Source organism: Paramisgurnus dabryanus, chromosome 15, assembly GCF_030506205.2.
Source record: "Paramisgurnus dabryanus chromosome 15, PD_genome_1.1, whole genome shotgun sequence".
In the NCBI taxonomy this organism is placed as follows: domain Eukaryota; kingdom Metazoa; phylum Chordata; class Actinopteri; order Cypriniformes; family Cobitidae; genus Paramisgurnus; species Paramisgurnus dabryanus.
In genome coordinates, this window is record NC_133351.1 from 7,247,555 (window position 1) to 7,268,227 (window position 20,673).

Genomic DNA, 20,673 nt, shown 5'->3' on the forward strand with positions numbered 1-20,673 from the left:
ATAACATTCTCACATTTTTACAGAAAAATCACTCTGGGATGTGTCTGATAAAGAGGTTGACTGGCACAAAGTATTTAATGTATTTTGAAAATCCCAACAAAATCTTAAATGTATTTAAATAAATACAAATTCCATAAAAAAATCCCAAAATATTTTGTATTTTAAATACATATTTTCAAATACATGTTTCTAAAATACTGCCCATCCCTGTTGGTATAAATAAAAGCATTTTTTACTGGACAACAACCAATCAATTAAAAATAGCATAAAAACCCTTCAAAACTGTGTTATTTTTTTAATTGGGTAAAAATTAGAACAGAATTGCAGTTTGTACACTTTGCAGTTCTAGGATTTTACGATCTAATGGGGCATAAACACCAAATTCGAGTTCAACAATTTGCACGAGTAGATTACATACAAAGTCAATGCAAAGAGGCGATCAGACACGTCCTCATGTGGGGCGCGATTGCCGTGAAAACACGCGCTATTGGCCTCAAACGTGCCTTTGCGCAAGTTGAAAATATTCAACTCAAGCGAAAAATTAGCATGACACAGTTAAATCCCGCGAGAAATCTAGAGCGAACAACATGATGCTACACGTTTGATGTGTTAGTAGAATAATATTCTGTTTCTATTGGTATCGGTAGAAGTCATTCTAAGTAAGCAAATATCGGTACAGGGACAGAATTTTTGTATCTGTGCCTCCCTAACTAATAGTGTAATTTTTACATTTAATATTCATTATACTTGTTATTTATGTTCAGTTGTCTTTAAATATGTTTCATGATAGCGTTTTACACAAAATTATTGCATTTTTACAGTCCCTGAGCCTCCTCAGATTGTCAGAGACATGGAGCCACTATCTGTTGAGGCTGGCAAGCCTGCACGTTTCTCCGTGGTGGTGACAGGAACCCCTCAACCTCAGGTATCCTGGTACAAGAACTCTCAGGCTCTGTCCTCTGGGTTCAAGTGTAAGTTCCTGAGGGATGCCACCGAGTACACATTGCTGCTCATTGAGGTCTTCCCAGAAGATGCAGCACTGTACACCTGTGAAGCTAAGAATGACTATGGAGAAGCCACAAGCTCTGCTTCGCTTGATGTGGAAGGTAAATATTAGTTCAGATTTGTTAAAGGTGCTTCAATAACATATCTACTGTAGTGTTACAAAATAAATCATTTTGGTTTTAGTTCCAGAAGTTGTTTCTCCTGAAGCCGGAGCACCCCTTTCACCACCTGTGGTAATAACACCAATACGCAGTACTTCTGTCAACGAAGGAGAACCTGCCAGGTTCCAGTGTCGTGTCTCAGGGGAAGGTAAGGACAATAATCATGTGCTGGGATGCTTAATCAACTAAATATCAATTCACTTCATAATCAATGCTCTGCTTGTTCCTCTGATTTAGATCTGACGATTACTTGGTATTGCAAAGACAAGGAGATCAAGCAGTCGGACATATTCCGAGTGTCCCAGTTCAATGACAACTGTCAGCTGGAGATTGCCAGAGTTTATCCTGAGGATGAGGGCGAGTACACGTGTGTTGCTCGTAATTCTGCAGGAATGGTCTCGTGCTCTGCTGTACTGAAAGTGAATGGTGAGTCAAACTTTCCTTTGAACCATAAATGAATAATGGCTTTGGTAATAATACTAATATGCAATTGATTGATGATGATTTGGCTTTTAATGCAAACCAATGGTGCCAACCAAATGAAAATCAAAAAGCAAGTTTGGTAAAAAGGAAAAAAATGCATGACCACTAGAGACAGTAGTTAAGGGCGAAACAATGCTTCTTTCCAGGACTAACAATTTCGGACTATGCATCTGAATCGCAATCACAAGCTTCATCCAATCTCTACACAAGCATTAAAACGGTTAAGAAGGACCCTATTGGCCAAAGACCCACTTTCATTCAGCCTATTGTGAGCTGCGAGGTGGCTCATGGAGAAGTGGCCAGATTTCATGCTTGTGTGTCTGGCATGCCAAAACCAGAGATCAGTTGGTTTCATGACCAACAGCCTATAAAGCCTTCCAAAAATGTTGTCTTTCATTTTGATGAGATGACAAACGCTGCTACACTAATCATAGTTGATGCTTTTTCTGAGCATGCTGGACTGTACACTTGCAAAGCAGTCAATATCGCAGGAGAGGCAGCTTGTTCAGCCAGTCTTGCTGTAACTGAAGAAGGTAATTGAGCTCAAAGTAGCTTATCGTTTTTGATTAACAGACCACGAGTATGTGTAATAATTTACATCACTGAATTTCTGAGTTTTCAGTAAATGGGTACCTGCTAGGTACTTATGAGCACCTTTACTAATTGCACTTAGTATCACTTTGTAGGAATTCTTATGAATTGGGTACCTCCATAAATTTTTTACCTATAGTTACCATGAAATAGTTTCTTGTGAAGTCAGGCTGGTTTATTCCAGCCCTCTCCGTCGTTACTCTTTTAAAGTTATCAGTGCTGCTGGAGTTTTATCAGAATTACTCTGCTGGCCTTTAAGAGAATTACCATGGTTTTACTATAGTTAAAACCAAAGAACCATAATTACTATAGTTAAACCATGGTTACTACTGAATGGATTTGCCAGTGGTACTCAATATGCAAAAAAAAACAATGGTTACTACAAAATACCATGATTAATTTTTATAAGGTAATGTCAGGCTGGTAAATGCATGTTTTTTCCAACTGCCATGTTTCACATCTATTAACATTTTTGCATTTGTGTCACAGACAAACTGAACTTTGATTTCTATTGGATGACTGTTATAAAGATTCATTTTTCTTTTTTTCATATATTAAATGTTGATACTGAGGCTGAATGATTTAATTTGGCTGGAACAATTATTTTATTCATTGTTTTTTGTTCATAATTATTTATATTGATTTATTTATTATTATTCATGTTACTTTTGTTACAGTTACAAAAGTGCGAGAAGATATTGAAGCAAAAATTGAAGAAGAAGTCAAAGGTAAGATCAATTTACAGTATCTCCTTTTAAATAATGTCTCTCTCTATAAAACTATGAAAGTTAACATTTTCTGAGCATATTTAGATGTGATGACTGGATGTACAAACATTGGATGCAAGTGGATCCTTTTAAATGGAAACAAATTTCATATGTCGTTGTATATGTGTATGGATGAAACTCAAGTGTTATTGAATAGCAAGCAATTTGGTTGATAAAATGCTTGCAGTGAAGCATTTTTGCAAAGTGGGGTTTTGCATTTACCTGTTCCACTTGAAAAGCATGAAGGATATGGTATTTTTTGATTGTTTCTAAAAACAAAAGGTGCAGGATGGTTATTATTTTATAGTTCCAGACCACAGGAAATCACACTTTAAAAGATATGGAAGTAGCCACATCTTTTAATTGCTTTCTGTTTCTTGAATCTGGAACACACATTCCTGCAAATATTTCTTAGACTGGCTTGCAGATAGCGGTATGTGAATAATGTTGTTTGCTTTTTTAAATAACATGGTTACATCTGTAAACTATATTAGTTCGAATAAACGCCTTCTAAAAAAGAAATTTAGAGCTGTTTTAATGACCAGACTCTTTTTTTCAATCAATAGAGAGTGACGTTTCTCTTTATGTATGAAAGAATACCGGTATTCAAAGGATTAGAAAGGGCGTTTATTCACCATTCTGCAAGTCAGGTAAGAGATATTTTAGGATATACACCAAGTTAAATATAAAAGCCTCTTCTTCAAACCAGATCAGCATTATTTGGATACGTATTAATGCTTCGAAAAGAAATTTATGCTTTGAAGAACTGTCCACAGAAGAAGGAACAAAGCATCAAGCGATTTTCGTGTCAGAATCATTAATAAAGAATCAAGTCTTGCGTTTATTCGAACAAATATGGTGAGTGAATTTGTTTTTTATGGCTTTGTGACTTGATGCATGACTTAATATTTCTATTAATAATCTCTTTTAAATATATTTCAGTTTCTTTAGCAAACTGGGCATTTTGTTGAAATTTGTTTCCCTTTTTTACAGAGTTGTTTTATAAAGAAGGAACTGAATGCACTGGAAAAGGAGGAGGATACAGTACTTTTTCAGACCCAGAAGAAATTGTTGATCATGGACTTTTAGCCCCCAGTGAAAACATCAAACCGTCGTTCACCAAAAAGCTAAAATTTCGGTCTGTTTTGGAGGGTGAGACTGTAGCTTTTAAGTGCAAACTAGTTGCTATGCCATCTCCAACAATATTGTGGTTCCATAATAACAGACAAATACCAAAGGAGCACCATCGTAAAATACATACAATGAGTAAAATGCAAATGCACTCAACAAGTTTAACAATTGAGGGTATTAAGGAAAAAGACTCGGGCAGTTACAAAGTCATGGCATTTAACACTGAAGGATCTGCAGAATGCACTGCGTCACTTCTTGTGTCATTGAGGGAAGAACAAGATGTAAGTTATTTCAGTCATTCTAGACAATCAAACAAAACTTATTCAAGTTCAGAATCATTAGCTGATTCAACAAAGGAGAGAACATTTAGAGTGGAGCTAAGATGTGTTGGCTCTCCATTTGATAAAACAAGTAAAGGGCAATCCAAGGGTCGTCACAGGACAAAGGGAGCCTCCCTGTTTCGTACCATGTATTTTAGAACTGCATCCCCATCAAGAACACCTGAAAAAGACAAGTTGGAAACAGGATCCGAACGTGCACGTTCTCCCCCTCCGATGTATGAGAGGTATGAAAGGTTTAGTGATCGATATAGTGATATATACTGTGACAGATTTACAGGTCGTGATCGATACAGTGACAGGTTTAGTGATAAATTCAGTGATAGGTGTAGTGATAGGTACAGTGATCGATTTAGTGACACAGACAGCCTTCATGGAGAGGTTAAAGCTAAACTCAGTCTTTTGCAAAAGGCTGTCAAAAAGAAAAAGAGAATGTCTATATCTACAATGTCCTCATCTGAGTTTGATGTGGAATCTGTTACAAGTGAACCTTGTTACACAGATTATGTTGAGAGACTTAAACTTAAACCTTCCACTTTGCCAGAACTTCAGCATGTTGTTCGCCCTGGTGAGCAAGGTGAAAGTTCCAGAGATTCTGCAGAATTTCAGAGTAGACTGGAAAGAATTACTGGACTTGGCCCCCAATCATTAGAGCGAAGAGTTAGACACTCTTTTGAACCTCAGTCAAGATCTAGGGCATTACAAATGATGAAGGGTGAACTTTCTTCTCGAGAAACATTAAGAAAAGACAGTGAGGTTGATGTATCTGACACACAGGTAGATCAAACGATCATATCCAAAGAGGTGGCAGAGAAGGACATTGAATATGATATTTTAATACAGAAAAATGATGGTGCCAGAATTCATAGCCAGTGGGATGAAAAGGCTCAGGTCAAGGCAAAAGAACCATTTGTTTTGCAGTGGTTAGAAACAGGAGACACTTCTAAAAAATTAAGCAATACACCGGAGATAAGCTCGTCATATGAGATGCCAGAAGACAGAAAGCCTCCAGCAAAAGCAGTCAAGTCAATGAAAGAAATATTTCTTGATGATGATGGTCTGCAACATGAAAGTAAAAATATTCCTGTACGGAAATTAGACCAAAGATCTTTGTCTGTTGAGGACATTGTCGAGAAAAATGTGGAGAGTGAGTGCTTAGAGAGTGAAGATCAGCTTCTAGCTCAGCGCATTCGAAAATGGCAGGAGGATGTGCTTTGGGATGAAAAAGCCCAGGTGAAGCCCAAGGATCCATTTATGATGGAATGGTTAGAGGCGGGAGAAGCTTCCAAACAAGTGAGCCACATTAAAGAGATCAGGCCTTCACATAAGGTGCCAGAAAACAAAGAGTCTCCAAAGGCAAAGAGAGGAATGTCAAAAAAAGAAAAAGTTCTTGATGATGATGGTTTGCAACATACAAGTAAAAATGTTCCCATACAGAAAATAGAACCAAGAGCTTTGTCTGTTGAGAACATCTTTGAGAAAAACCTGGAGAGCGAGTGCTTAGAAAGTGAAGATCAGTTCTTAGCTCAGCGTATTAGAAAATGGCAGCAGGATGTGCATTGGGATGATAAAGCTAAGGTCAAGGCAAAGGAACCTTTTGTGCTGGAATGGTTAGAGACAGGCGAAGCTCCCAAACAAGTGAGCAATATCAAAGAGATCAGGCCTTCACAAGATGTGCCAGAAAACAAAGAGTCTCCAAAAGCTAAGGCAGTGAAGTCTAAAGAGAAAGATATTGATATTGATGCTGTGCAACATCAAGGTAAAAATGTGCCTGTACAGAAATTTCAACAGAGTGCTTTGTTTGTTGAGCACATCCCTGAGACAAACCTGGAGAGTGAGTGCTTAGAGAGTGAAGATCAGTTCTTAGCTCAGTCCATTCAAAAAAGGAAACAGGATCTACAGTGGGATGATAAAGCCCAGGTCAAGGCAAAGGATCCTTTTGTGCTGGAATGGTTAGAGGCAGGAGAAGCTTCCAAACCAGTGAGCAATAGACAGGAGATCTGCCCATCACATGATGTGCCAGAAGACAAAGAGTCTCCTAGAGCTAAGGCAGTGAAGTCAAAAGAGAAAGATCTTGATAATTATGGTTTGCAACATACCGGTAAATATGGTCTTGTACCGAAATTAGAACAGCAAAAGTTGCCTGATGAAAGCATGCCTGAAAAACACATGGGGAGTGAGGCCTTAGAGGTTGAAGATCGGTTCTTTGCTCAGCAAACTCAAATAAGGAAACAGGATGTGCAGTGGGGTAAAAAGCCCCAAGTCACAACAAAGGAACCTTTTGTTCTGGAATCGTTAGAGGCAGAAGAAGCTTTCAAACAAGTGAGCAATACAAAACCAATCAAGCCTTCACACGAGGTGCCAGATTACAGAGAGCCTTTGAAAGCACAGACAGTAAAGTCAAGAATAGAAAAAAGTATTGGTGATGGTTTACAATATAAAGGTAAAAATGTTCTTGTAAAGAATTTAGAAGAGAGGCCTGTGACTTTTGAGAACATCTCTGGAAGAAGCTTGGAGAGTGAGTGCTTAGAAGGCGAAGATCAGTTCTTAGCTCAGCGCATTCAAAAAGAAAAGCAGGATCTACAGAGGGATGATAAAGCCCAGGTCAAAGCAAAAGATCCTTTTGTGTTGGAATGGTTGGAGGCAGGAGAAGCTTCCAAACAAGTGAGCAATAGACAGGAGATCTGCCCATCACATGAGATACCAGAAGAAAAAGAGTCTGCAAGAGCTAAGGCAGTAAAGTCAAAGAAAGAAACATTTTATGGTGATGATGGTCTGCATTGTGTTAGCAAAATAGTTCCTTTAAAGGAATTAGAACAGAGATCTATGCCTGTGGAAAACATTTTTAGGGGAAACCAGGAGAGTGAGTGCTTAGAGTATGAAGATCGGGTCTTATCTCAGGGTATTCAAAAAAGGCAAAACGATTCTCAGATTGATCAAGCACAGGCTGTTTTGCCTCAATGGTCAGAGGAAAAAGGCACTTATTATCATAAAACTGTTGGTCCAGTTTACAAGGAAGAGGCAGGAACTTTAAAATCTGAAAGAGATTCCTCACTGACAAAGACGTCAACATCCCCATTCAAAGAAAGACGTTCATGTGAACGCTTATCAGAGAATGTGCTGCATTTATCAAGAGAAAGAATAAATGAGTTAGAAAGTGTGGGTGAACCCCATGTCAGTGAACAAGAGGCATTAGCCCAACGTATAATTAAATGGCAACAAGATGTTCAGACTGAACAAGAAAAGGCTGTTAAACATTTGGTTGGTGTTTCAGAAAGTGGATTAGAAGGTGCAGCATATAAAGATGTTAAATTGGAAGAGATGGATAGGAGGTCACCGCATAAAACAGCAAAGGAAAGGTTTTTCAGTGATATTTCTTCTCAGTCCCATGTAACCGATAAGTCCAAAACACCTAGGAAAGCTGATAGCATATCTGCATCTGACAGTGAGAAGTTAAGGACTCAAAGTGACTATTTTGTCAGTGAGGAGGAGGCTCTAGCAAAACGCATTAAAAACTGGCAACAAGACATTCCAATTGAACAAGAAGAAAGTGTTGAATTAGAATCTAATTGGGCCTTAGCAGAGAATCCACAGTCTTCTGCTATAACACCAGAGACAATATTGATGTCCACAGTTTCACCAACAACAGTAAAGTTGTATCAAACGCTTGAAGGATTTGAAGCAGATAAAATCACTACAGATGTGACCAGAGATTTTAAAAGGCCATATATGGGTCATGAAGGTATAGCTCAGCAGCACCATAGTGATGCAAAAGATATCGCGTTGTCTAGACAGGAACCTGGTCTAATAGACCACCAAAAAACAATCTTTAGACACAAAAATCCTAAAGTTGTTCCTCCAGCAGGGACGATGTCTTCGGGAGTATTAAACCCCAAAGCACCTACATTTTTGGCAATTTTGTCAGATGTTGTGGTAAAGAGAGGTGAAATGACTGAACTAAGTTGCCATTTTCAGGGAGATCCCCCTCCATTTGTTTCATGGTTTAAAGATGGACAGCCTCTAATGCAAGACCCAGATTTTGATGTCCGTGTCAAAGCAACTTCATCAACGCTGACTATTTATTATCCAACTTATAACCATCAAGGTGTTTTTACTTGTAATATTGCAAACAAACATGGAAAAGCAAGTACATGTTGTATATTTAAAGTAATTGATGATCAGTCAAGGTCCCAAGTTCAGCCTCCTCAAGTAGTTAAAGTGACAGATGAGTCCATGTTTTCTGAAGAAGAAATTATAGATGAAGAACTTAAGACACTAATGACTCCTGAACTGGACAGCAAATACACATTGCAGGTACCCCAGGCAGTCATCCATATACCAAAAACATCAGAATCCTCTATTCACTCTTCACCAGTTGAGATCAGAGTAACTGCTCCAACTCCAGTGCTAGAAATGATCGATGAGGTTAAGGACACATGCGAGCCCATTGAGAAAACTTCAGAATCCCCCATTGATGACATCACCTCCCAAACCGTGAAGCATAAGTTTACATTTTCCTTTGACGTTGTTGGTGAAGCTCCTCAGGTTGTTAGAGAACTAGAGAACATTAGTGTTTTAGAAGGCCAGACAACTATGCTTGAGTGCATAATAGTTGGCGAGCCAACCCTTGAAGCCACATGGTCTCATGATGGCATTTCCCTTGATCCAAATACCAAAAAATATAGATTTGAGGTACAAGACAACAGATACAGACTTTACATTAATAATTTTACATATCTTGATGCTGGAACATATAGATGTATTGCATCTAACACACTTGGACAGGTTGAAAGTATTGCTGATGTGTCTTTTTGTTCCACAACTCTGGACTCTGGATTTTCATCCATTGTCATGTCAGAAGTGGATAACCAAGCAAGATCTTTTGACTCATCTTCAGCAAGTGGTGGAGTGAGAACAAAGACTTTAATAAGTTCATCCACACCATTGAAAGACATGAGCAGTGTTCTTAAAAGTGAAGGGGTTCTTGATTATGATAAATTATCTGATGAATATCAGGGTATAGGCAAAAATGATGAACCTCATTATCTTCAGGAGGATGTTTCCAAACCCAAGCCCATTAAGCCAACATCGGATATGCCACTAATATCAGGGTGTGGTTTGCAGTCATCTGGAGCAGATGTTAAAGTATCTAAGTTAAAACAAGCATTTGAAATACCAGCTTTCAGGAATGAGCCTGTTGAGTCGAGGGATGAGTCATATTTTCCTGTTGAAGATATTCCTGAGGTTGATCTTCAATCTGAGCAATATGAAGTGAAGCAAACAACTTCAGTTTGCCCTAGCAAAAGCAGCATGACAGAGTTTAAAGCAGATCCTCCTGTGTCTGCAGCTAAGACCTTATATTTAGGAAAACCCACAGATGATACAAAGGTAGTTCTAGACAACACACAACACGCTTCTCGAGAAAAGCCAGAGGAAATAATGTATTTTGTGGACACACACCATTTTGTATCTTTGGCAAATGTTACTGAGGTCCAGCAATCACCTACGTTGGTTAGACCCCAGGCTAGATTGCCAGAGAAAATTAGTAACCCTAAAGACAATGATACACTAAGTTCTAACCCTAAAAAACGCACAGAAAGCACCGCTGAGCAAAGATATACAAAGGAGCAGGCATGTGATAGTCACATTGCAGAGAGTGACTTTGCTGATGAAACTGCACTCTCACCTGAAATAACAAAGCCATTAATAAGTACGATTTCCACTCAAAGAGCAAGAAGGAGCCCTCATGATAAGCCACAAGATGATGCTAGTCCAGCTGATGTGAAGAGTGATATGATAAAAGCCTCAGGTATGGCAACACTGGTTAGTGTAAAACCCAAAATTGAGGCTGATAGAGTTGTACAGTCTGATTCAGCTGATTACTCTTTGTCAGAGAAGACACCGCATCGACAGCAACAGCAAAAACTGGCCAAGCTGGTGACTGTTGATGCTCCCAAACTAGAGGAAGAAGAAGTAACTTTTAGTGCTGTTTATGACTATTATAACCCACCATCTGATTGGGGAAGGCCCTTGTCACCAGAATCAGAAATGTCGATAGAAGTAGGGAGCACGTTTAGTGAGGAGATGGCAGAAATAGAACGTTTCTACACACCAGCTTCATCCACAGAAATGTCTCAAATTCAGAAGTCACCTGAATGTTTCCATACCCCCTCAGAGACGCCAGGGGGCTTCATGACACCTCCTGAGTATCCACTGTCTCCTGTGGGACTTAAGAGACCCCCATCTAGCTCCAGTGAAGGTTTATTTTCTCCATCTAAATTTCTCAGTTCTCCAGGTGATGAGGGTTTTGAAACTCCTCCTCCTGTTTTTACTATAGATGAAGGTATGATTCCTTCAGAGAGGCATGGTTTACCAGGTTTAGGGACACTTCAGGAAAAAGTTCAGGGAATCCCTCCAGCTTTCCTTAAGCCACTTACAAAAAGAAGAATTTATGAAGGTGATTCTTTACGGTTCTTTGCTGAAGTATTTGGACTACCCACTCCAGAGGTGAAATGGTTTAGAAACAAAACTGAGCTAAAGGAGGATAAGCGGACTAGCATTGAAAGAGATGGTGATAATATTGCCTTGGAAATTCAAAATGTCACAAAAGCTGACCAAGGTGAATATATCTGTGAGGCTCTTAATTATGTTGGTGAGGCAACAAGTGTTGCTTTAGTTGTTGTTATATCCGAGGAAGCAAGGCAGATGCCACCCCCTCCTGCTGTTACCCATCAACATGTCATTGAGTTTGATGTTGAGGAGGATGAAGATCCTTCAAGGTCTCCATCTCCTCAAGAAATCTTGTTAGAAGTTGAGTTAGATGAAAATGAGGTTAAAGAGTTTGAAAAGCAGGTCAAAATTGTCACTATACCAGAGTATGCTGCTGACAACAAAAGTATGATCATATCCCTTGATGTTCTGCCAAGCATGTTTGAAGAAGGGGCTGTGGATTTTATTACTCAAGAAAGTGATGACTTACAAATAGCCTTTGAAGTTACAGAAATGCCACCACGTTTTATAAACCCCATTTATGACATTGAAACTCCAGAAAACACAAATGTAATGTTTGAATGCTCTTTAATGGGTATTCCTTCTCCGATTGTGTCATGGTACAAAGGCAATATAAAGATTCACATGGATAAGAAAAAGTATATCTTCTCCTCAGATGGTGATAATCACTTTTTGAAAATTCTCAAAGCCAACACTCACGACAGTGGCATCTATACATGTAGAGCCATTAATGTTGTTGGTGAAACCGTTTGTAGAGCTTCACTTATAGTTATGAACCCACAATTATTCTCAGGTAAGACAAGGGGAAGGGAACTAACTGCTGTGTCTCTTGGTAGTGCAAAAGTTCAGCCCCAGAAGTTTGACTTGGTTGTTGGGAATTCATCATTTGATGGTGAACAAACATCAGAGATAGAGCTTGAATTTGAGTTTCAACAGGAAATTGATGAGTCTCAGAAAGCTGTTAGACTGGTTGCTTTTACAGATAATGAGACAAGTGAGCAAGGAGAAAAATATGTTAGTATTAACTTTGATGTCTTTGCTGAACCATCAAAAGATGACAAAATAGAATTCAAAGGCAAATCAACAAACACTTGTAGTTTTCAATTTCAAGTCACTGAAATAGCACCAAAATGTATAATCCCACTGCAAAACATCACTGCTGCTATAGGTACACCTGTCATGCTTCAATGCTTAGTAAGTGGCAAACCAAACCCTACAGCTGAGTGGTACAAGGATGGTGCTCCTGTAAAAAATGCTAGGTATATTATCCAGGAAAAAGCATCAGGGCATTTCAATCTACTTATAACAAATGTAACTCATAGTGATGCTGGAGAATTCAAATGTGTTATCCAAAACAATGCTGGTTACACTGAAACCACATCTTTGTTAAAGGTATTTTAATTTTATGGTAGTCTAAAAGCGTGGTTCCTGAGTGTCAGACAAGTTTGTTGTTTTGTTTACCTCTAATAGATATATTGTAGTACATAATGTATTACATTTGTAAAATATTGTGATATTATTTATAAACCTGCAATTAAAATACATTTTCAGTGCTATATATTTTTAAATTATTGATATTTAATTTATTAAAAAGCCCTGAAATTGTTACTCCTGATACACCTTTATGCTGCAGTCTTTAAGTTTTTCTTTTCTTTTTCTTGGTGGCAAAGTGGAAATTGAAAAGCTTTGTTATAGTTTATTTAAATACATTAAATTAAATGAATGCAACATTACATTAGTCTTTTGATGGCCCCACCTTAAAACATTAGCATAATTTTCTTTGCCTTTAAACAGGCATTAAGTACAGATTTTATCATTTTATTCGTTTTTTCTTCAAAATGCATGACCAGTGTAGCAGATCTACATGCAAGTTGAATCATACATGTTTTTTCTTTTGTTTAAATTAAAACTGCATGAACAGATTATTTTTTCCCTTTTTGTGTTTTTCTTTCTGGTTAATGTTTTTTTTTTTTGACTTAATTATGTATTAAAAAATTAAAAAAGACTAATACAAGTTTTCAGATTTGGTCAAAGAAGAGATTTCTTTTACGTAAAATATTCTGTATCAATAGGATTATGATGATACAAATGGTGATTTGCAGCATTAGGAAGTCAGGATAGAGTGGAATTTAATTGTACCAGTTTTTTGTATAGTATGATATTGTTTTTCTTAAAGATTATGGGTTAAATGTTCAAATAGGTGTAAATAAAATATTAAACTATAGCAGTACTCAAACTAGTTGAAATATAACATGAAAATAATAATTAAATCTTGCATATGATTCATCAAATGACTTTTATTTTCTTTATTAAAGTAGTTTGATTTAACCTAGTTTAATAGAGATAAAAATGCTGTGTCTTAGTGTTATTTTAAATGTATATGTGCTGTTCTGCCTTCTTATTGTAATAACATGTATTAAAAAGTAAATAAAATGATGATAAAAAATTACCAGTATGCTGCATTTTATTTTATTTCACCTCTTAAGGGCATTTTATGCCCGCTTCTTGACTAATGCTGTTTGAGCTCTATCTTCATCCTTGATTTAAGAATATTTTGATGATTGTTTAATCCCATTATTTTCATACAGAGTTTTCTAGTTTGACTGTGAAGACTGAAGAAGAGGATGAAACCTACAGCACATCCCTGCAATTACCTGAAAAATCTAAAACACTTGAACTCAAGCCTGAGCAAAAACGCTTTTCTAGTTCGTTAGAGAGGAAAAAGGAAAAACCTGTGTTTGAATCCAAGCTTATGCCTGCTGAAGTTACTGTAGGAGACTCGGTTAGGTTTACTGTCACAGTGTCTGGTTTTCCAAAGCCAAAGGTTCAGTGGTTCCACAATGGTACGGCTATTACTTCTTCTTCAGTTTATAAATTTGTTGAAGACAGAAATGAGTACACTCTAATAATAACAGAAGTCAAGAAAGAGTATGAGGGAGAATATTCATGTATTGCCAGTAATAGATTTGGTCAAACCACCTGCAAGACCATTTTAAAGGTAGAATTAAGTCATTTATCATCAGCAGAAAAATGGGTGGAACAAATGTTTAAAATACCAGGGGAGCCACCACGATTTACCACACAAATTCAGCCGGTGCAATGTGTAGAGGGCAGTGACGTGAAATTTCAGTACAGAGTTACTGGAGCTCCACACCCTGATGTTCAGTGGTTTAAGGGTAATCAACAAATTAAGTCAAGCCAAAATTGCACGATTGTAAGTAACCCAGATGGCTCCGGCTTTCTTATCATTAATGACATCCAGCAGAAGGACAGTGGGCTTTACACATGCAAGGCTGCCAATACCTTAGAGGAGGCCAGCTGCAGTGCTGAATTGATTGTATTCCACAAAAAAGTCTCTGTATTTCATCAACAACAGTTAGTTCAGGAGCAGAAAAGTTATAAGGTGTCCATGACTGAGCAAGCCACGGAATCGCGCTTGTACAGTGTTAGCCTTCCTGGACAGATTGGTGCTAGTCTACAGGGAGGTAACCAGGTAATTTACACCATTGGTACAGAAGACAAGCAAACAATAGAAAGTGAGCAAGTCGACACTCTGCATGACTTGGATATTTCCGCCGCAACTGTGCACAAGGAGCAGGTAACTCATCAAGCTGCAGTGTTACAGTCACATGATGTGCATGAGGGCATAATTTCTGCTTCATCCCAGCCAGAAGCAGTAGTAGCAACCCCTTTGAAACAGCTCCATATGGCTGCCATGACCTCAGCTGTTCAGGAAAGCCAAGGCTTCACAGAACAACACTTTGATCGGATCAAAAGTCCTGAGGTCACAGAGCTTGAAATTGCAGAAGAGCATCAGTCACAGCTAATGTCTGCCATAACTGAGAGTGTGACCTCACTGACCATTGTCAAAGCTGAGCCATTATCAAGTAGTGAAGGAGAAAAGATCAAGCCAGCCCCTGAGCCCAAATTTCCAATATCTAGTCATCAAGTTGAGACAAAACTTCCAATTGTTAAAGAACATTCACAAATTATACCACATACGCAGCAGGAAAAAGGATACCAAGTGAAAGAGGGAGTTAAAATTCGTTATAGTGCAGTTTCAACAGAGAAACAACAAATCACAGAGGGCCACTCTATTGAACTGTCAACACTTGACTCTTTTCAATCATCTGTTAAGACAGAATCAACAAAACCGGTTGTACTTTCAGTTAATGAGACTACTCAAACCTTATCAAAAGAACAGAAGTTATCTATGCACAGGCCTGTTGAGGAGACTGCATCTCTAGTTAAAGACAGTGTATTAAAATCAGCCCTTGTTGCAGAGGAAATACATCCACTTCAAGCTGATAAGTCAAGTTTGATTCCAGGTTTAGACAGTGCGATTTCAGTGCCATACCAAAGAGAACAGGACCAAGTTCTGCATTTACAGGTCTTTACAGATCAGGATATTCTTCCAACTGAAGGTAGATTCAGCAGCGAGAAACCAAGCCCCGAGAAAGCAACTGCTCAAAAAAGCCCAATTCGTAAACATACAGTCTCAGTGGACCCACAGCAAACTGTTACGTGTGAAGAGTCATCTCAGTTCCCAGCAAGAGAAATAGAACTTAACATAGAGCCCTGTAGGGAATCTCCTGCTCCTTTGCATCTTCAGGAAGTCCATTTAGACAATACATTGTCAAAAGAAGGTATAATCTCAACTGAAAGGCCAGACCAACAAGTGGCGGTACAGAGAAAAGAAAAAGCCCGCCAACATGCTGCAGGCACAGAGGAGAAAAGGGAGCATACAGCAGATTATTGTAAAAAACTTGATATGTCTGTAACAGGCGTCCAGTCTGAAATCAGAAAAGAACCCAAACCACAAAGTATTCTTCAAGTATTCTCAGAACCTGTGCCGTTACCGAAGGAAACCCCATTTGTAAGTGATATTAAACAGCAACGTGCCATAGTTCAGAAAGAAGATCGCTGGAATATTGTACATGTGCCATCTGTGTCAGAAAGTCATGATATTGAGGAAGGTCACACAGAAAACATAGGAACAATTGAGAAATGTGTTTCTAAAACTAACCTTGAACCCAAAATCCCATCTGAACTAATTCACGTTGAGGAAAAAGCAATTTCAACTGAGAGCAGCATTGTTCTTGAGGCCACAGAGCAAGATTATGCAGTCCAAATTCAAGAAGGACAGTCTGTTAGGCAGTCAGTATTAATGGAAGAAAAGCATGTAATCAAAGGTGAGCTGTCTCAGGAAATAACAAAATCTGAAACAACCACAGCAATTGTCACTAAGCAGAAGATGGGGACTCTTTTAGTATCAGAATCAAGAGACAGCCAAACACTACCCAAAGAGCTTACTTTTGTTATTCCAGCTCCAAAACCACACACTTTGGACATTAAGCATCAGTTAAAAGATGCACTTGCAACTGCTGTGGCTTCTGACCAAACCTTGATCTTGGCAGATGTGGTGGAGACCTTAGGATCTGTGGAGGTTCATGAGGTAAAAGAAAGGAGAGAACCCAAGTATCTCATGTTCACATATCTTATTACAAGTGCAAGTGCACCACTTGAAATTACAATTGCTTTTGAAGGAGACTATCCTCAGTCAGCTGATCTCAAGAATGAACTTCAAGCTGCTTTCTATTCAATTGTCTATAGGGAACAGCAGGTTCTGACCTCTGAGCAGCCAGGCACTATGCAAATTGACAGGCCCCAAAGATTACAGGTTAGCCAGGCTTCTTCAAAAGAACTTTTTTCACCTGTGGTGGAGGTGGTGAGATTAACAGAAAATGCAGAGCCTTTCACATCACCAAAATCTCAATCTGCAGCTTTGAAAACAGTGGCCAAATCCTCTTTTCAGTCTGTAACAGCAAATGAGCAAAGTGTTATGCAGCAGTCAATGGTTCAGGTGACAAGTGAATCAAAAATTGAAGTCCAACAGTCTATCCATGTTGATCAAAGAGAAACCAGATCTGTGACAGTAAAAAAACATGAGAGAGATGTAGGAGCTGCCGGTATAACAACTGAATTGGTCCTGGGGCCAGCTCCAACTGAACAGTCTGCTGTCTTTGTTCAGAGGAAGGAGGAAACGGAGGAATTTATATCTGAAGCATTTATGAAGTTAGAAAAGGAAGAAGTTACAGAGGGTTACCCAATGTTTGAAAGTAATTTGGAAGATATGGTAATAGAAGAACATTCTGAGGCAAAATTTACATTGACAATAAGGCATGTAAAGAAAGTAAATTGGCTTTTCAATGGGAAATCAATTAAATCTGGCAAAGAGTTCAAGTGTTCTAAAGACCATGACACGTACACACTAGTAATCATCAAAGTTATGAAGGATCATCAAGGAGAATATACTTGTGAGGCTGTAGGCGAAGCTGGCAAGTCTTCAACATCCTCCCACCTCACAGTGGTCCCAAGAGGTTGGATTTATGGGATTATTTTTCCATCCCATGCTACACGTGACTAACTCTTGGCGTTCATTGCTAAATCACATATCATTGAATACACCATTTCTTAGTGTTTCTCACTTTTAATAGAATATATTCCTGCATTTATTTAAAAGAGTTTTCACCCCACCGAAGCGCAAGCATGACTCCACTTCACACCACCTCTTAACCTGCTGGATCTTTCAGTGTCATTCCAATGTTCATCTCCTTCTTCATTTACAGAGTATTCCATGTTGTATTTCATCCACCTTGGAAGTGATCATATGAAATGTTACATTAAGCACCCCCATTCTTTCCCTCTTTGCATGTTTGGATGTCAAGTCATTATTTCACTCTTCATTCAATGTCTTTTCTTCCACATCACCAGCAAGATCACCAAAGCAATTTACAATCAATCGTGGAATATTTCTTCACTTCTCCATTAAAGTGACCACAGCAACTGGCACTTTTTAAAAAATGTCTACACTTCTGAAGATTAGTAGTTTAATATTAAGTGGATAGGCTTAAGTTAATTAACATTGTAGTAAATGTTTCTGTAGAACATTTCAAGTGAAAGTGCCAGTCGCAATGGTTTCTGTTAATCATGCTTATGTGTAATTTTGTCCGCAAACAAGTCAGGGTGTACTAATTTGTTTTCCATTTGTGCGCACAATTCAGTGCCACCTGTTTTCAGGCAAAAAATCCAAAATCTGGAGGTCAGTGTTGGCAGCCCTGCAAAGTTTCAGTGTGAGATTGAGGAGGCTCCAGGTGTAACATTCAAGTGGTTCAAATCTGGTTCTGAGATTAGAGATAGTGACAAATTCAGGATTATCAGCTATCATTACACTTCATCTCTGGAGCTCTTGAGCCCATCAGTGGCTGAAATTGGAGAATTTACCTGCAAAGCTTCAAACCGACATGGAACTGACAGCTGTTCTGCTAGGCTAAGCGTGACAGGTAAGAAAACAACTTTTTATTCTTTGCTGCTCCTCTTGTATTATAATTGTCTCCTGTGTATTGTAATGTGTTGCCACAGCTATTGATATATTTATATATATATTTTTTTTTTGTTTGTTTTTGCTCTGACTTTTATAGAGATGTTCCCACCAGAGTTTGTATCGAAGCCAGATTCGATGACTTTATTTGTGGGCAAGCAAGCGAAATTTCAGTGTGTTATTGCAGGTTCCGAACCCATGACTGTTGTCTGGCACAAAGACAATATTGCCATTTCACTTGATGATCACTACAAAGCATCCACTGACAAAAACAAGTACTGTCTTGAAATCTTGAATCTACAGCAGAGCGATCAGGGAACATACCTTTGCAAAGCCACCAACAGTGTGGGCACAGCTACGTGCTACACTGAACTTTGGGTTGTAGACAAACCCAGCTTTGTGAAGAGTTTTAAGTCGACCACTTTTGCTGTGGGAAACCCACTACGCCTTGAGTGTCAAGTAGACGAAGATACAGGTGTGACTGTCGTCTGGATGAGGGAGGGCAAAAAACTCCATAATACAATGGATTGTAAACTATCTTTTGAGGAAAAAGTGGCTAGTCTTGAAATTCCAAAGGCCAAACTGAAAGACACGGGTGAATATACCTGTACTGCTGCAAATGATGCAGGAAGCAGCAGTTGCTCTGCTGTTGTAAGAGTGCAAGGTAAGACTGTATGATTAATGCCCATGCTAAATTCAAAATTTGTGTGTTTGTATTGCTTTGACAGAGGTGACAAAGCTTAACAATCAATTGATGCCTCTTTGCCAAGAAGTACTGCAACTTGATTATTATCATCTTTTCTCTCTGCTTTTTCACTTGTCCTTTGTCTCTTTTTCAGTTATCTTTTTCTTTTAAACAGTTACAAAATCTATTTATCTTACATTACATTTTATTTTTAGAACCCCCCGCATTTGTTAAAAAGTTGGAGCCCAAGATCTTATGGAAGCAAGGAATGTCAGCACGTCTTTTATGTACTGTTAAAGGATCCCCTGAACTCCATGTGACTTGGTTTTTGAATGACAAGCCACTTAGTTCTTCTGAAAAACACAAAATCACTTTTAAAGACGGTCAAGCCACTCTTGAAATTACTAACTTGTCTGAGTCTGATAGTGGAAACTACACTTGTGAAGTGATGAATGAGGCTGGCTGTGAAAGCTGTAGCAGTCAAGTAACTGTAAAAGGTAATGCTCATGCTCATGGTTCTTGCTTCTTATTTTATTGTTCTTGTATTATTTAAGTGATCTTAAATCTTATTGCTCCATTCTTAGAACCTCCTGCCTTTAAAAAGGAATTGCATATGGTGGAGGTTGTCAAGGGGTGCACAGCCCTGCTTGAATGTGAAGTTACAGGAACTGCTCCATTTGAAGTGACCTGGTTTAAGAGTAAAAATCCAGTATCCACTGATAAGAAGTACAATATTGTATCAAAGGACACAGTTACATATTTGGAAATCAAATCATTTGAAACTGCAGATGTTGGAGATTACCAGTGCAGCATTTCCAATGATGTTGGTAAAATTACTACAAAAGCGGTAGTGAAACTGAAAGGTTGGTACAATTAATATTAATAGTCTAAACCAGGGGTCTTCCACATTTAGGAACCACAAATTTTCTTGAATTTCAAGCCTATATTTATAAGTTATATTTAAATAAGTGCAACATTTCATTATTGACGTAGAATCATGGATAAACATTGTCATATACATATTGCACTTTTACTTGGATACATTTAGGGGTGGTTACCTGGACAGGGCTTACCTAGTCCCAGAATAACTAAGCCCTAGTATTGGATTAATCTAAACCCTGTCCGGGAAACCGCTCCATATTGTTGGAGAGATATCAAGCTGAATTTTAGCGTTTAGTTTGGTGGACCTATTGTTGAAGGCTGCTGGTCTTACAATTTTTTTTAGGTCAATGTTTTAACTCATATACATTTTCAAATATGCTCTCTTTTATGCAGACCCACCATCTTTTGTAAAGAAAATTGAGAACACAACTGCAGTTTTGGGCAGCGGTGTAAAACTGCAGGGATCTCTTAAGGGTTCTGCACCCATTGCAGTACAGTGGTTCAAAGACTCTGAGCTACTTAGAAATGATGATCCTAATATAACCACATCTTTTGAAAACAACATTGTTATTTTGGCAATAGCAAATGTTGCCATAAATCATGGTGGAAAATATACATGTCAAGCTGAAAACGAGGCTGGAAAACAAAAATGCGAGGCCACCATATTAGTTCAAGGTTAGAATAAAATCATAAGCAAATCACAATATCTCAAAATTATAATTAATTTAGCACTGTATTA

General features: G+C 38.3%; 1 protein-coding gene across 9 annotated transcripts in view; it reads left to right on the forward strand.

Annotated features, from left to right (window-relative positions):
- Nucleotides 1–20,673, forward strand: part of ttn.2 (titin, tandem duplicate 2) — a 174,128-nt gene that overhangs the window by 25,619 nt on the left and 127,836 nt on the right. For 8 of the 9 annotated variants that reach the window (XM_065252143.1, XM_065252149.1, XM_065252147.1 and 5 more), the window contains 9 exons: nucleotides 822–1,106; nucleotides 1,189–1,314; nucleotides 1,404–1,592; nucleotides 2,918–2,968; nucleotides 18,051–18,329; nucleotides 18,468–19,031; nucleotides 19,268–19,549; nucleotides 19,637–19,915; nucleotides 20,328–20,609. In XM_065252143.1, coding sequence (XP_065108215.1) covers nucleotides 822–1,106; nucleotides 1,189–1,314; nucleotides 1,404–1,592; nucleotides 2,918–2,968; nucleotides 18,051–18,329; nucleotides 18,468–19,031; nucleotides 19,268–19,549; nucleotides 19,637–19,915; nucleotides 20,328–20,609 — 2,337 coding nt within the window. Of the gene's footprint in view, nucleotides 1–821; nucleotides 1,107–1,188; nucleotides 1,315–1,403; nucleotides 1,593–2,917; nucleotides 2,969–13,574; nucleotides 17,367–18,050; nucleotides 18,330–18,467; nucleotides 19,032–19,267; nucleotides 19,550–19,636; nucleotides 19,916–20,327; nucleotides 20,610–20,673 lie in introns of all 9 variants that reach the window. The other variant, XM_073812031.1, reaches the window with a different exon arrangement.